We start from the raw sequence: 15,042 nt of genomic DNA on the forward strand, positions 1-15,042 counted from the left end.
CTGTCCCGATCCCTCTCCCGGTCCCTGTCCCGTTCCCTGCCCTGATCCCTGCCCCGATCCCTGTCCCGGTCCCTGTCCTGATCCCTGCCCCGATCCCTGCCCTGATCCCTGCCCCGATCCCTGTCCCGGTCCCTGCCCCAAATCCCTGCCCCGATCCCTGCCCTGATCCCTGCCCCGATCCCTGCCCTGATCCCTGCCCCAATCCCTGTCCCGATCCCTGTCCCGATCCCTCTCCCGGTCCCTGTCCCGTTCCCTGTCCTGGTCCCTGTCCCGGTCCCTGTCCTGATCCCTGCCCCAATCCCTGCCCCGATCCCTGTCCCGGTCCCTGCCCCGATCCCTGCCCCGATCCCTGTCCCGATCCCTGCCCTGGTCCCTGCCCGCAGCCTTTGCTCCAGCCCCTCCTCGCAGCCCTGCCATCGCTGCCCCTGCCTGTGACCCCTGCCCGAGACCTCTGCCTGCCATCCCTGACCCCTGTTCCCTCCCTGAGACCCCTGATCCCTGCCCGAGACCTTTGCCCATCATCCCTCCTGTGACCCCTGACCCCGATCCCCGCCCGGGCTGGGGTCACCGCGGCCCCGAGCTGGACGCAGGGCTGGGTGCAGGGAAACACCCACCCTGGTGCCAGCTGCAGCATGGGGTGATTGCAGCACAAACCACGCGGTGCTGATTTAATGTTTGTTTTTCAGTTCCCCTGTGACACTTTTAGCCTCTGTGGAGATTGAGAAACCCTCTGTTGGAGAAGCAACGGGAAACCCCAGAGCAAGAGTTTGGTTTCTGCAGAGACGAGCCCAGCGATAAACAGAGACAGACTTTCTAATTTGGGGGTTGTGATGTGGGTGGATGCTGCAAGATAAACCAGCTGCCAGGAGCTGCTGTCCCAGTGCTCACTGTGGCACAGGACTGAAGGGTCAGGGGTGCTCAGTTCCCAGTTCTGCAGCTGCAGAGCCTGCACAGCCGCTGCTGACACAGCTCCAGACCTCAGATCACCCGTCTGAGCTGTGACTCTCTCTGCTCCTGTGGGAAGGAGGCAGAGGCAGCAGGTAGGGATGTGGCTGCAGCAATTTCCTGAGGTGTGGGATGTGGGCCTGATCCCTGATCCCAGCTCAGCTCAGCTTTGGGGGAAACACACAAAACCCACCCAGGTGTGCTGGAATGTCACAGGCAGCCACGCCGTCCCACAGAGCTGCAATGAGAACCTGCCATTTCAGCCCACTTCATGTTCTCTCTTTTCTCCAGGGATTTACATAACCCTCTGCCAAGGAGGCAGGAACAAGAAACATCGCTCAGGAATGTGTTCCCTGGATGGGTTCAGCTGCTTTGGTCCCCCAGCACAGCCAGCCATCCCCAGCAGGCAGATGCCAGGCTGGAAGCATGGAATGGCTCGGCCTGGCTGCTCCCTGCCTGGCACAAAATGAAGCTGCAGCTGAGCCTCTCCTGTCCCAGGACATCCAGCTCAGCCCGGCCATGGGCGGCCGTGCAGGCTGACCACACGTCATTGTGGACACATCCACCAAGCTCCAAAGGTCAGTCCCGTGCCCACAGCCCTGTCTGGGAATGTGGGAGCTGCCAGGTGCCTCCAGGACCTTGGCTGGCTGTCAGCACACACACGGTCAGGGCAGTCCCAGACCCTTCCCCAGCCACAGCTGGGGGCTCCTGCAGCATCTGCAGTGCCCGAGGGGCAATGGGGCACCCTGGCACCCCAGAACAGCCTTCTCAGGTGTTCCATTCCCCCCTGACCTCAGCACTGGTACAGCAGGGCTGGAGCTTTGATCTGAGCTACAAAACCTTCCCCACCACTTCTCTTTAAAGAAAAAGAGACTTTGAGACATCTCAATTACAAAACAACATTTAAAACTTGTCAGGGTTTATTAAGGGTCACACATAACAGGGAGTTGCTGTGCAGGTAGTGACCAGGAGGCTGGAACAGGCCGAGCTGTTCCCTCCCTGGTGCTGCACAGTGGGACACAAAACTCACAGGGTGGAGAGGGACTTTGAACAGGGGATTTTGACTCAAGTAACCTGAAAATCACTTTCAAGCATCCTGCATCCGTTCTTTCCTTGACTTGCACTTCTCCCTTCCAGTGGCAGAACTGGGATTTCCAGTCTGTTCCCGTGCCCACGGGGACACCCCACGCTGGCTCTGCACCACAGAAGAGGAACAGCACGACTGACATGTGCCAGCACCGTCCCTCCCTCCAGCACTCCAGAGCTGCTCCTTCAGTGCACCAAACCCAACAACCCCTATGGACACACGGGGCTTATGGCAAGGGAGCTGAAGCTGAAATTACAGGCAGTGAGGACAAGCCCAGAGTCTTGCTTGGTGGCTGCACATTGTTTAAAGACTGGCTGTGGCTGGAGGAGGCACCCAGAGACTGGGCCAGGTCTGGGGAACTCTGTACACAGCCCCACAGGGCTCCATCCTTGGCCCAGTCCTCTTCAACATCTTCATTAAATATTCTTGCTGCTCCAAACCTCTCTCCATTTGTCCTTTGCTGGGTTGTTTGTCAGGGCTGGGCTTCTGGGCTGGCTTTTGGTGGGTTTGATTTGATTTGTTGACTCAGGGCTTATTGCTATTCCAACGTCAATAGTGCGTAACAGAAAGAACTGTGATTTAACAGAACTGAAATTCTTTGGAACTTCAACAACAGGCTGTGTGTTGTGGCTCATGTGCTTTCACAACCCCTTTCTTTCCAGTTTTTCCAGTATGGCCTGAATTCTGTGGACGGACTCTTTCCTGGCCTGCCGGACACTGTCCTGGCCCCCAGTCTCAATGGAATCCAGCTCCAGCAGCAGCTTGGTCAGCATCTCCTCCAGGAGCCGGTAGGATTTATCCGTCTTTTTCCCTACAAATACATCCACCTCCTCCTCCAGCTGTTCAGCCTCCCCCATGACGTGGAGGATCCTCTGAATCTCCGGCTGCAGGGCTGCAGGATTGGTGCAGGGCTGGTCAGCGGCTTTGAAGCCCAGCTCGCGGCTCCCGGCCGGGGGCTTCCGTGGGCCGAGGTCGTAGAGCTGGGGCTGGGCACTGTACTGCACCCGGGGCTGGCACGGGGCGGGCTTGGCCATCCTGTGCTCAGTCACTGGCCCCGAGTGCCGCTGCTCCACGTCAGAATAGTAACTGTGGGGGCTGGGGCTCTGCTCAGGTCTGTCGTAGACAGAGTTCTGCAGTCGGAGGGAGAAAACATCTCTCAGCGCATTTCCCTTAAACCCAGAGGTTTCCACTCTCATCCTGGACAGGGCTGGGGATGCTGGGGACAGGGATCTGTGCTCTGGTTCCCATCTAAGAAAGCAGCAGCCCAGCAAGGAGCACCTGGCCAGGAGGAGTCTGAGCCCCACAACCCCCCATCAGGGCTGCCACTGCCTGGGGACCAAAACTGTGGAGTCACCTAATTCCTGATTCAACCCACAGAAAGCCTGTCAGACCCACTGCAAGACCCACCCCAGGACATCTCGTCCTTCCAGCACTTTAAGGAATTTTAAAGATTTAAGTCTTGTGTGTGCAAACAGGAGCTCACCTGTCCCTGTGACTCCCAGGAGGGAGGCTGGGCAGGAGCCCCGCTGCCAGTCCAGGATGGATGTGTGTCATAGAGGCTGCTGTGTCCCGAGGCCAGGGGCCAGGCGTAACGTGGCTGCACCCCATAGACAGAGGGGGGGACCCACGAGTCCTCCAGGGCTCGGGGCTGGGGCCCCGTGACCCCAGCACTGCCATCTCCGTACGGATACTGCGGCATCGGCATTCCTGGGGTCTGCAAGGACGGGGGAACAGGAATTACAGCCAGGATCACCCCAGCACTGCACCCCAGACAGCCCTGGGAGCTGGGCAGGGCAGCCAGGCTCTGCTCCCAGGGAACAAGGGACAGACAAGAGCAAACAGCCCCAAGCTGTGCCAGGGGAGGGTCAGGTTGGACATCAGGAGGAATTTCTCCTGGAAAGGGCTGTAAAACATTGGAACATAAGAGGTGATGGAGTCCCCATCCCTGCAGGTGTCCAAGGAAGGACTGGACATGGCACTCAGTGTTCTGAGCTGGGTGACGAGGTGGGGGACAGGCACAGCTTGGTCTTGGTGAGATCTTCTCCAACCTCAGCGATTCTGGGATTCTGTGAAGCGGCTGCAGCTCAGGTTGGCTGCCCAATTCCTGCTTTCCCAGCCCAAAAGCTCAGGGACAGAGAACAGGGTGCCCAGCAGTTTTTTAGCAGTAAAAGCAAGCAGGACAAAGTGCTCAAGAGCTGCTTCCTCAGCCCCTCTGCCAGGAACCACCGGCGCTGGCAGGGCCCTTACCTGCGGCGGGGAGTAGCCGGGGACCTGGTGCTGCCTGCGGAGCGCGGAGCCCTCGCTGGGACACTCCGGGGGGATGAAGCTCCAGCCGGGGGCGGGCGATGGGGGCCGGTAGAGGCCCGTGGGCTCCGTGGGGTAGGGGCTGCGCGCCGGCCCCGAGCAGTAGAAGCTCCGTGCCTGCGCCAGGCTGGCGTAGTGCGGGTACGGGGGGCTGTAGGCTCCGTTGGCGTAGGGAGAATCCATGGCCTGGGGACAAGGGAAGAGCACAGGGAAAGAGATGGGAACGGACATGGGCAGAGGGGCTCCAGAACGAGGACTGACCCTTCTTGCAGCATTTACCCACGGGGTTCCTTCACCCTCCAGCTGATCTGCCCCAGTTTTCCTGGTCTAACCTGGCTGTACCAGGTCTAGCACTGAGCTTTAGCAGGTCTCGCTCAGCTGAGGACAGGAAACACTCGAGGAAAGTTCATTTCCCCACTCATTCTCACACAGACAGGCTCTGCCAGCCCATGCTCAGCTCTTCGAGCTGCAGGTCCTGTGGCTCTGTATGGGAGGTCTGCACATCCAGGGCATGTCCGAGGGTTTACCTGGATCCATCCCATAGCTGATGAGTTGGGAACGTGAGTTTCCACCTGAGTGCAGACAGTGGAGCACAGGATTGCAGGAGCTCAGGGCAAAGCAGCGTTTTACCCTGAGCTGTACAACCTGTGTGCCGGGTTTTATGGAAGAGCCGGCCCAGCCCCGATATCCCCGAGGCTGAACCGAACCGAACCGAACCAGAGCCGTGGCTGAAGAGCTGACCCTGCTCGGGCAGGGCAAAGCCGTTCTCGGCACATGGAACGGGCACGGCGGCCCGAGCCCCGCAGATAACGGAGCCGGGAATGCCCAGCGTGGGATGGGATCCGGGAATGCCCAACCCGGGAATGCCCAGCCCGGGAATGCCCAGCCACGGGACCGCGGCCCTCCCGCCCAGCACACCGCTCCGGGATCCCCGCGCTCCCGGGCCGCTGCATTCCCGGGATCCCCGCACTAACACACGAGCCCCGAAACGCCCCGCACACCCGCCCCTTTCTGCCCCGTTACACGCCCGGACGGCTCCGCGAGCAGAGCCACGAGACACCGGCGGGCGTGGGAGGCTCCGGGCAGGGCTCGGGGCCGGGGGCGCTGCCCGCGCCCTGGGACCGCCCTGCGCGCCCGTTACCGGGGCAGGGCCGGTCTGAGCGCTGCCCCGCCCGCCCCGCGGGGCCGTGCCCATCCCGCCGGGCCGTGCCCGCCCCACGCCCCCGTTACCTGCGGGGGGCGCGGGGACCCCGCGGGGTGCAGCGGGCATGGCCCGGCCGCGCGGGACTCCATGGCCGCCGCCGAGTCCCGCCCCCTCGCGCCCCGCGCCCAATCGGCGGCCACTCCCCGCCCGCGCCGGCCAATCGGCGGCGGCCCCGCGCGCACGGCTGGCGCGGCTTAAAGGGGCAACGCCGGGTGGGACCCGCCCGGCGCGGGCGGTTCCGGGGCGGCGGCGGCGGCGGGCGCATGGCGGCGCTTCCGCTGCGGGCGCGGCGGCACCATGAACTACATGCCCGGCACGGCCAGCCTGATCCAGGACATCGACAGTGAGTGCTGCGAGGGCTGCCCGTCCCCTCCGTGCCCCGCCGGTGCCGCCCCGCCGCGGGGTCTGGATTCCCGCTCCCCCGGGTCCTGCCCCGCGGCTCCCGGTGCGGCCCCCGGTTCCCGTAGCGAGCCGCCCCCCGTGGGCTCCGGCCCCGCGTGGCCGTGCCCGACCCCGCTCTTCCTTTCGCAGAGAAGCACCTGGTGCTGCTGCGGGACGGGCGGACGCTCATCGGGTACCTGCGCAGCATCGACCAGTTCGGTACGGCCGGGCCGGGGCCGCGGGAGAGCGGGATGGGGATGGGGATGGAGCCGCGGTGCCTTTTCCCAGGGCGGTTAATCCGCCTCTGTGTGGGATCCCCCCGGACTCGGAGCTCACGGGGGTTCCTCCCACGCCTGGGATCGCGTCCAGCGCCGGAGCTCTGGCATCACTTTTTGGGCAGAGGCAGCCGGGCGATGCTCATCCTCTGACCCGCTCCTTGCCCAGAGCTTACAGCACGGTCACCATCATCATCTCTGCTCGGGTGGGCTCTGTGCTGTCGGTACCTGCAGGGACCCGGCTCAGGGCACCCCGGGGACACGGGGACAGCCGGCCCCGGCACCGCGCTGGGCTCTGCCCGGTGGGGCTGGGGACGCTGCTCCGCCGGAATTCACCGTGGAACGCCGCTGGTCTTCTGTCTCTCTCGTTGCTGCAGCAAACTTGGTGTTGCACCAGACTGTGGAGCGCATCCATGTGGGCAAGAAGTATGGGGACATCCCTCGGGGCATCTTCGTGGTGAGGGGCGAGAATGTGGTGCTGCTGGGGGAAATTGTAAGTGCACAGCTCCCGCTGCAGCCTGGCCCTGAGCTGGTTTGTCCGTCTGTCTGTCTGAAATATTGCTGTTCTGTTGGGCTGGAATTGGAGCTGCCTCCAGGGCCAGTTCAGGCTGAGCCATCACAGAAATGCCAGCCTGCAGGGCAGGGGTTCCTCCTGCTGCCACAGCTCCTCTGGGTGATGGGAAGGATGAAGAAGAATGCAGAGGGAGCTGTGGGGAAGCCCCAGATCGTGTGGAGGGTGGCACTGCTGGCTGTTACCTCCCTGCTGGCTCTGCACCAGGGGACACCATCTGGGATGGGCTCAGGAGGAGCTGAGCCCCATTTGGGGTCCCCAGGAGCCCCTTGCCCGGGCTGTGCTGGGGATCCCTGCCCACATCCCCACCCCTGAGTGCTTCCAGCACCTCTGCTCTGTCACCCCCACCCTTTGTGGGGCGTGCTGTGCTCCAGGGCGCTGTGCAGAGCTGGAGGGGCTGTTTCTCCTGCAGGACCTGGGAGAAGGAGAGCGACACGCCTCTGCAGCAGGTGTCCATCGAGGAGATCCTGGAGGAGCAGCGGGTGGAGCAGCAGGCCAAGCAGGAGTCGGAGAAGCTGAAGGTGCAGGCGCTGAAGGAGCGGGGGCTGTCGGTGCCGCGGGCAGACACGCTGGATGAGTACTGAGGCTGCTGCAGGGAGCCAGGGCTGCTCCGTGAGCCGCCTGGGCAGGGACTCAGCTCCTTGGAAAGGCGCCTTTGATGTTCAGATTGTATTTTCCGTGGTGCTGGTAACTGTACACAAATCATGCCTTTGGTCTCCTTCTGGAGAAGGAGATGAGGAGGGCCCAGCGCAGTGGGAGTGCAAGCATTTGTGTTTGGGAGGCAAATCACTGCTCCTTCAGTTTGTTTGCTTTTCCTCCTCACATGACTCTGGGTGAGAGTTTTCCTTGACATGTAAATAAATCCTTGATCCTGACATCGATGTTTTCCGTATTCTGGTCCTGACAGTTCCTCCTCTCGTGCCAGCTCTTGTCCCTCCATGTGCTGTGCAGGGACAGATGGGACCCCTGGTCCAGCCATGGGCTGGGCTCACTCCAAGGGAGCGCTGGAGCCCGTGGCAAGATCCTGCTCTGGGATGGGGAGCAGACCCTGGGTACCCCTGCACCCCAACAAAGCCTGTCCAGCCCCCCTGCCAGGCTGTGCCACCTCCCTGCAGCAGAACCTGCTAATTACCAGCTGAACCCACTGATTACCTGCTGGTGGAGAGCTGCTGTACCTGGGGCACCGCAGAGCCTGGACCTCCAGCCCCTCCTCACCTCAGTCCTGGTGAGCTGTGTGGGGTTGCAGAGTCCTTTGGCCCGGGTGTGTCCCAGCCCTTGTGCAGGTAGGAGAGCCCTGGGCCTCGGGGCTGGCTTTGGGCAGCTGCCAGCTCCTGGGTGTGGGCAGGGAAGGGCAAACCTGGGCAGGGACAGTCCCTGTGGAGCCTCAGGCTGCTCCCCTGGGCAGTGGGAGTCCATGCTGGGACAGAGGAGCAGGCCCAGCTCTGCTTGCTGGGGCTGAGCACAGCTGTCCTGGACGGCTGGCAGCTGTTGTGGCCAGTGCTGGCCCCTTCTCACTGGCCCAGAGACCACTTGCTTTGGGGGAAACATTTCTGCCCCATTGGGCCTGAGTGGGTGCTGTGGGTTTGGGACTAGCAAAGGTTTAAACAAGGAAATGTTATTTCTTGTTCTAACAAAATTTAATAAAAAGCATTTATGAAGCTGGCTCCTGGAAAATCTCTGGCAGGAGGGAATGGCTCTTTGGGGGCATCATGAGGGGCAAGACACGGACCTGCTCTCGCTGCTCTGGAGCCCATTATCTTATCACAGCGTCGGGTGTGACCTCTGTGGGCTGTGGTTTGTCCTGTGCTCTCCAAATAGCACCAGGGCAGCCTTGGAATGGGGGGGACACCCCCCCCCAGCCCTGCTGCAGCGGGAGGGACAGGGTCACCCTCAGAGCCTCCCCTGCTGCAGCCACTGCGGTGGGGAAGGGGAAGAGGGGAATGTTCTCCAAGGTGGGGGGGCTCAGGGCTCGGGGGTCCCTCGAGGCCCTGGTGAATCTCCAGTGCCTTTGGGTGGCAGAATTTTGGGTTTGTACATTTTGTACATTTGTGGGTGTCTGTACTTGGAGTGAATGCAAATGGAGCTGTGTGCTGACTTTGTGCAGGAGCCTGGGGGTGCCTCAGGGGGCTGGGGTGTCCCAGTTAACCAGATCCCCCGAGGGCTCTGGGTGCCTTTTTGGGGTCTGTGTCCCTTTTGAGGTCTGTGTCCTCTCTGGGCACTGTCACCTGCAGCGTTTCCTCACGTGCTGTGGCCCAGTGTGCCTGTGTCCCCTCCTGAGGGCACAGATGAGTCGTACCCCCCAGCCCGGAGCCAGAGGGGCGGCTCTGCTCGGGCTGTTTTGGTTTTTCTCACAAACAGCCGTGTGTCCTTGTGGGAGGCCTTGTGGCAGGGAGCGGCTGCAGATCTGGCATCACGGATGGATGGTGGCACCAGGGGCTCCCTGGGCCGTGTCCCCTCGCTCTCAGGGGCTCTGGGGGCTGGGGCAGTGCTGGGGTGTCCCTGGTGTCCCCAAACACCCAGACCCTGGGGGCTGGGGCAGTGCTGGGGTGTCCCTGGTGTCCCCAAGCACCCAGACCCTGGGGGCTGGGGCAGTGCTGGGGTGTCCCTGGTGTCCCTGAGCACCCAGACCTGTCCCTGCTCTGCCCTGCACACTCCTGGCTGTGCCTCAGGGATTTCAAACCCTGCTGGGTTTCCCTCCCCACTGTGTGCAGGGAGCTGGGAGCAGCCCAGGCATGGCAGAGCTGTGCCATGACCCAGGAATCGCCCCTGTGGGAGCGTGGCTGCACAGAGGAGCTCCCAGGACACATTTTGGAAAGGGATAGGGCAGCTCCTGCCTTCCTCCTGGTCCCTGCAGCCCCACACTGCTGGCCTGGGTGTGCAGGAGGTGTTTTCTGGCACACGGTGGAGAATGGCAGCCCTGGCAATGGAGAGGAGCATCCTGGGGAGCACAGGAGCATTCTGGATGGCAGGTGGGACTCAGATCATCTGGGGAAAGCTGGGGACAGACCAAGGGCTCCCGGGGCCGGGCTGCTGGCGCAGTCAGGGGTGACCTCCCCCTGGGCCAAGCTGATGGGACGGGGAGGAAGGTCAGGCTCCCTGCAGGAGGGTGCAGGGGCTGACGTCAAAGGAAGCAGCTGTAATTCACAGGCTCCTGGAGTGCTGCTCTCCAGGCCGTAATTCATCCCAGAAATGTCATTTCAGCCTTGAGTGTTATCACTGCACTGCCCTGCTGGGGCAGATAACAGGGCCTGGGGAATAGGGGGGCTGCCTGGGCTGCCCCTCACTTCCAGTCCCAGGTTCAGCAGCTCCAAGAGTTTAATATCCAGTGTTCTGCAGGCTGCCCTGGTTCTTGTGTGCAGTGTTTGCAGAGGCTCGGCCTGGCTCATTTTCCCAGGATGGCTGTGCAGTGAGATGGTGTTGTCCATCCTTATCCCTGATGGTTACCCACCAAAGGCTGCACTCCATGACCTTGGAGGTCTTTTCCATTGCTAACTTTTGTGTGACGCTGTGCTGATCTGTTATCCTGCCGTGGAGCCCCTGCCCGTGCACTGGGCGCTCGTCCCTGGCAAGGGATCCCTGCAAGGCACGGCCGGAGCTGCTTGGGGGGCTCGGGGTCTGTGTCCCCCTGTCCCTCGGGGCCACAGGTGCCCTGGGCTGTGGCTGTGGCCATGGCTGTGACCAGGCCATGGCTGTGGCTGTGACCAGGCTGTGGCTGTGACTGTTCCCGTGGCTATGGCCAGGCTGTACCCATGGCCACGGCTGTGGCCATACCCATGGTTGTTGCTGTAGCCATGGCCGTACCCATGGCTGTGGCCATACCCGTGGCCATACCCGTGGCTGTGGCCGTAGCCGTGGCCGTAGCCGTGGCCGTAGCCCAGGGTCCTGCCCGGCCCCTGCACGCTCCCAGCCCCGTGCACTGCCCGTGGCCCCGGCAGATGCGTGGGGAGCCAGGCTGGCCTTGGCCCGCGGGGCCCAGCCCCGAGTGACGGCTCTTATCTCCCGGCTGACGGGGCAGAAATCCTTCAGCCACAGCTACTTAAGGCCGTGCACGGCCGGGCCGGGGCAGAGCAGCGCTCGGCGCAGACGGACGGACACTGCGGCCACCACTGCGGCCACCACTGAGCCACCACCGCAGCCACTGCCCAGCCCACAGCTCCAACCCACACGGAGATGCTGCCAGCCACATCCAAGCTCTGCGCTGCCATCTCCTACCGCCACCTGCGCAACATGACTGGTGAGTCCGGCTCCGGGCTGGGGCAGCCCCTGTCCGGCTGTCTGGGACAGAACAAGGCTGGAGCAGCCCCTGTTTGGGACAGGACAAGGCTGGAGCAGTCCCTCTCCAGCTGTTTGGGACAGAACAAGGCTGGAGCAGCCCCTGTCCGGCTGTTTGGGACAGAACAAGGCTGGAGCAGCCCCTATTTGGGACAGGACACGGCTGGAGCAGCCCCTGTCCGGCTGTTTGGGACAGAACAAGGCTGGAGCAGCCCCTGCCGGCTGTCCAGACAGAACAAGGCTGGAGCAGCCCTATTTGGGACAGGATGAGGCTGGAGCAGCCCCTGTTTGGGACAGAATAAGGCTGGAGCAGCCCCTCTCCAGCTGTTTGGGACAGAACAAGGCTGGAGCAGTCCCTGTCCGGCTGTCCAGGACAGAACAAGGCTGGAGCAGCCCCTGTCCGGCTGTCCAGGACAGAACAAGGCTGGAGCAGCCCCTCTCCAGCTGTTTGGGACAGAACAAGGCTGGAGCAGTCCCTGTCCGGCTGTCCAGGACAGAACAGGCTGGAGCAGCCCCTGTCCGGCTGTCCGGGACAGGATGAGGCTGGAGCAGCCCCTGTTTGGGACAGGACAAGGCTGGGGCAGCCCCTCTCCAGCTGTTTGGGACAGAACAAGGCTGGAGCAGCCCCTGTCCGGCTGTCCAGGACAGAACAAGGCTGGAGCAGTCCCTGTCCGGCTGTCCAGGACAGAACAAGGCTGGAGCAGCCCCTGTTTGGGACAGGAACAAGGCTGGAGCAGCCCCTGTCCGGCTGTCTGGGACAGAACAAGGCTGGAGCAGCCCCTGTCCGGCTGTCTGGGACAGAACAAGGCTGGGGCAGCCCCTGTTTGGGACAGGACAAGGCTGGAGCAGCCCCTGTCCAGCTGCCTGGGGCTTGGGGTTTCTGTCCGAGTGGAACTTTTGAACAAAAGTTTATTAGAGAAGCTCCTGTTGATTCACAGGCTGCAGAAAGGACCCTCTTTCTTTCTAAGCTCCTCACAATGGTGGCTGGGGCCTCAGGGATGCTCTCCCCACTCTGTAGCCAGTTGATTCTGTGATTTACTGTGGCTGAAATCCTTTTGCCACCAGACCTTCTCACAGGGGCTGGCTCATGTCGCTGTGACCAGCTCTGAGGGTTCTGTACCTCTGTGCTCCATTTCCACACTCTTTCCTGGTACCTGCACGATTCTCCTCAGGGTTTTTTTTTACTTCTGCGTGGCTTGGAGCTGGAGCCAAGCTCAGGATTGCTTAGGACAGGCTGTACCAGGGCAGGGCAATGGCAGCCAGCTGCTCCCTGTGCCTGCAGGGTCCCCGAGATGGTGACAAGCTGGGACTTGTCCACGCTGTGTGTTTAATTAGGGAAAAGCTCAGTTTAAGGGCATGGCCCTGGGCAGTGTGGTGCTGGTGGATGACACCTCTCTCTCTCCCCCAGGGCTGAGGAGACAAGCTGCTGTGGCCATCAGCCAGGAGCTGAGCAGGGCTGGCGAGCCACAGCCCGGGACCCAGCGCCTGGATCCACCAGGTGCGCAGGAGAAGCTCCTTGCTCAGTAAGTGACCCCAGTAAGGGCTCTGCTCCTTCCTGCTGGGGCTGGCCGTACCCATACCTGCTTGAGGGTGGGCTGTGCTTCTCTGAGCCAAAGGCAGAGCGGGAATGGGGTTTAATTCCCCTCCCCTGGGCACAGAGAAGGGTATTTGGTGTAGATAAAGCTCATCTGGCACATGACGCTGTTCTTGCACTCATCCCTGCCTTGTCTGGTGCTGGCAGGCTCAAGGCTGGAGGAGAAGCCCTTCAGCGAGATGGAAATGTCTTACATCAAGCAAGGAGAGGAAGCCCTGCAGAAATCCCTCAGGATCCTGGAGGACCAGGACGACTGGAAGACAGAGACGGTGGCGGTGGGTGCTCTGCCCTGCGGTGCTGCCTTGCAGCCCTCCTGAGAGCAGCTCTGGTAATTCTGCCATCCCTCCGCAGGGGTAACGGAGACAAAGTGCTGAGCAAGGTGCTGCCGGACGTGGGGAAGGTGTTCCGGCTGGAGGTGGTGGTGGACCAGCCCCTGGACACGGTGTACGGAGAGCTGGTGGACAACATGGAGCAGATGGGAGACTGGAACCCCACGTCAAGGAAGTCAGGGTAGGGAATGTGTGTCAGGCTGTCACAGGCAGCCTGTGCCTGTCCTTTTGCTGCTGCAGATTGTAGAGGAGTTCCTGCAGTAGCTGTGTTGCTGCTGCAGCAGAGGAGAGTCTGGAACAGTTTCTGTGTGACTAATTCTGCAGGAAGAGGCACTTTCCTGCAAGGAGCAGCCAGTTCTGCTGGAAATGGGGGCTGATCTAGGGGAGAAACAGCCCCAAGGCACAAGGAATCTGAGAAGCAGTAAGGGAATAGCTTTTCAACTCAGGAATTGAAAACAGTTCTGCACCTGGGGGCGAGAAGCATTTGGAATTATTGTCACTGTAAACACCAAATCTTTGTCAGACCCTGTATCTGAACACCCGGTAACCTCACAGTTCTAGCTGTGAACACTTCAAATGGAAGTTTTAATTCCAAACTGCAGATTCTGGAGAAGATTGGGAAGGACACGGTGATCACCCACGAGAAGGCGGCCGCCACCCCCGGGAACATCGTTGGGCCTCGGGACTTTGTGAGCGTGCGGTGCGCCAAGAGACGCGGATCCACCTGCGTGCTGGCCGGGATGTCCACGACCTACGGGGCCATGCCCGAGCAGGAGGGCTTCATCAGGTACCAGTGCTGGGTCCATTCTGTGTGAGCAGGGCTTCATCAGGTACCAGGGCTGGGTCTGGTTCTGTGTGAGCAGGAGGGCTTCATCAGGTACTAGGGCTGGGTCCATTCTGTGTGACAGGGAGGGACATTCCCACAGGGCACAAGCGTTTTACTGCAGGCTGAGTTGCTGTCTCTATGGGCAGCAGGAGCTGCTGCAGGAACCCCAAACCCCAAAGTGCATTTTTGAGGCTAAAAAGTCCAGGTTTGGGTCTGAGCTGGGCCTCTCCTCCCCACCAGGGCTGAGAACGGTCCCACCTGCATGGTCCTGCGCCCGCTGCCCGGCAGCCCCTCCCAGACCCGGCTCACCTGGCTGCTCAGCATCGACCTCAAGGTACTGGGGCTGGGGGCAGTGGGGGGAGCCAGGGGCTGTGGGGAGGAAGGTTCTGCTCAGATTGGGAGGCAGGGGCTGTGGGGAGGAGGTTCTGCTCGCATTGGGACCCAAGGGCTGTGGGGAGGAAGGTTCTGCTCAAATTGGGATCCAGGGGCTGTGGGGAGGAAGGTTCTGCTCAAATTGGGATCCAGGGGCTGTGGGGAGGAAGGTTCTGCTCAAATTGGGATCCAGGGGCTGTGGGGAGGAAGGTTCTGCTCGCATTGGGACCCAAGGGCTGTGGGGAGGAAGGTTCTGCTCAAATTGAGAGGCAGATTCTGCTCAAATTGGGATCCAGGGGCTGTGGGGAGGAAGGTTCTGCTCAGATTGGGAGGAAGGTTCTGCTCACAGGCTGTGTCTGCTCCTCCCCAGGGCTGGCTGCCCAAGACCATCATCAACCAGGTGCTGTCCCAGACACAGGTGGACTTTGCCAAGCACCTCCGGCAGCGCCTGGCCCGGCCACTGCCCGTGACCTGCTGACCACCCCTGCTGACCACCCCTGTAGGCCTGTCTTCAGGGGCACAGTGTGGAATCTTGTCACTTCTATTAGCCAAGGCCTTTAACAGCAGACTCCACTAATTAATCCATAGTTACAATCAATAAATATAAAGGTTTATTTATTGAAGCTCATTGTGTAAGTGCAGGACCAAACATTTAATTCCTGCAGTTGCTTAACTGAGCACGTGCTGGCCCAGTCAGACAACTCCACCCTCCCTAATTACTTCCTATGAATAAATAAAGCTTTAATTAGTGCTGTCTACAATTAAAGGTCTGGGAGATAGCAGACTGGGAAGGTAAACCTCAGTGAGGCAAACACAAGCCTGACTGAACCTCAAATTTTACTCTCCAAAACTCAAACACAGCACTTACTTAACAATTTTGTT

At 61.2% G+C, this 15,042-nt stretch overlaps 3 protein-coding genes and 1 long non-coding RNA gene across 5 annotated transcripts; 3 read left to right on the top strand and 1 right to left on the bottom strand.

Annotated features, from left to right (window-relative positions):
• Positions 1-355: 355 nt before the first annotated feature.
• On the top strand, positions 356-2,471 carry LOC117007950. Its single transcript, XR_004420225.1, has 3 exons — positions 356-1,040; positions 1,237-1,523; positions 2,083-2,471. It is a non-coding gene; the product is annotated as an uncharacterized LOC117007950 (long non-coding RNA).
• Positions 1,831-5,628, bottom strand: BAG4 (BAG cochaperone 4). Of its 2 annotated transcripts, XM_033081406.1 has the most exons (4): positions 5,567-5,628; positions 4,280-4,522; positions 3,516-3,746; positions 1,831-3,162 (listed from the first exon to the last, which is right to left on the bottom strand). In XM_033081406.1, the coding sequence occupies exons 2-4, from the start codon at positions 4,517-4,519 to the stop codon at positions 2,674-2,676; spliced, it is 960 nt and encodes a 319-aa protein (XP_032937297.1). In that variant the 5' UTR covers positions 4,520-4,522; positions 5,567-5,628; the 3' UTR covers positions 1,831-2,673. The 2 variants fall into 2 exon arrangements, with proteins under 2 accessions (XP_032937297.1, XP_032937296.1); XM_033081405.1 differs by lacking the exon at positions 5,567-5,628 and having other exon boundaries at positions 4,280-5,014.
• A 176-nt stretch (positions 5,629-5,804) lies between these two features.
• LSM1 (LSM1 homolog, mRNA degradation associated) lies at positions 5,805-7,096 on the top strand. Its single transcript, XM_033081417.1, has 3 exons — positions 5,805-5,883; positions 6,072-6,140; positions 6,574-7,096. The coding sequence occupies exons 1-3, from the start codon at positions 5,838-5,840 to the stop codon at positions 7,080-7,082; spliced, it is 624 nt and encodes a 207-aa protein (XP_032937308.1). The 5' UTR covers positions 5,805-5,837; the 3' UTR covers positions 7,083-7,096.
• A 3,841-nt stretch (positions 7,097-10,937) lies between these two features.
• Positions 10,938-14,638, top strand: LOC117007938 (steroidogenic acute regulatory protein, mitochondrial-like). Its single transcript, XM_033081414.1, is given in 9 exon segments — positions 10,938-11,001; positions 12,448-12,494; positions 12,496-12,562; positions 12,781-12,919; positions 12,985-13,124; positions 13,127-13,143; positions 13,565-13,749; positions 14,029-14,122; positions 14,531-14,638. Coding segments are annotated over 9 exon segments (861 nt in total).
• Positions 14,639-15,042: the final 404 nt, after the last annotated feature.

This window comes from Catharus ustulatus, chromosome 27 (assembly GCF_009819885.2).
Source record: "Catharus ustulatus isolate bCatUst1 chromosome 27, bCatUst1.pri.v2, whole genome shotgun sequence".
NCBI lineage: Eukaryota > Metazoa > Chordata > Aves > Passeriformes > Turdidae > Catharus > Catharus ustulatus.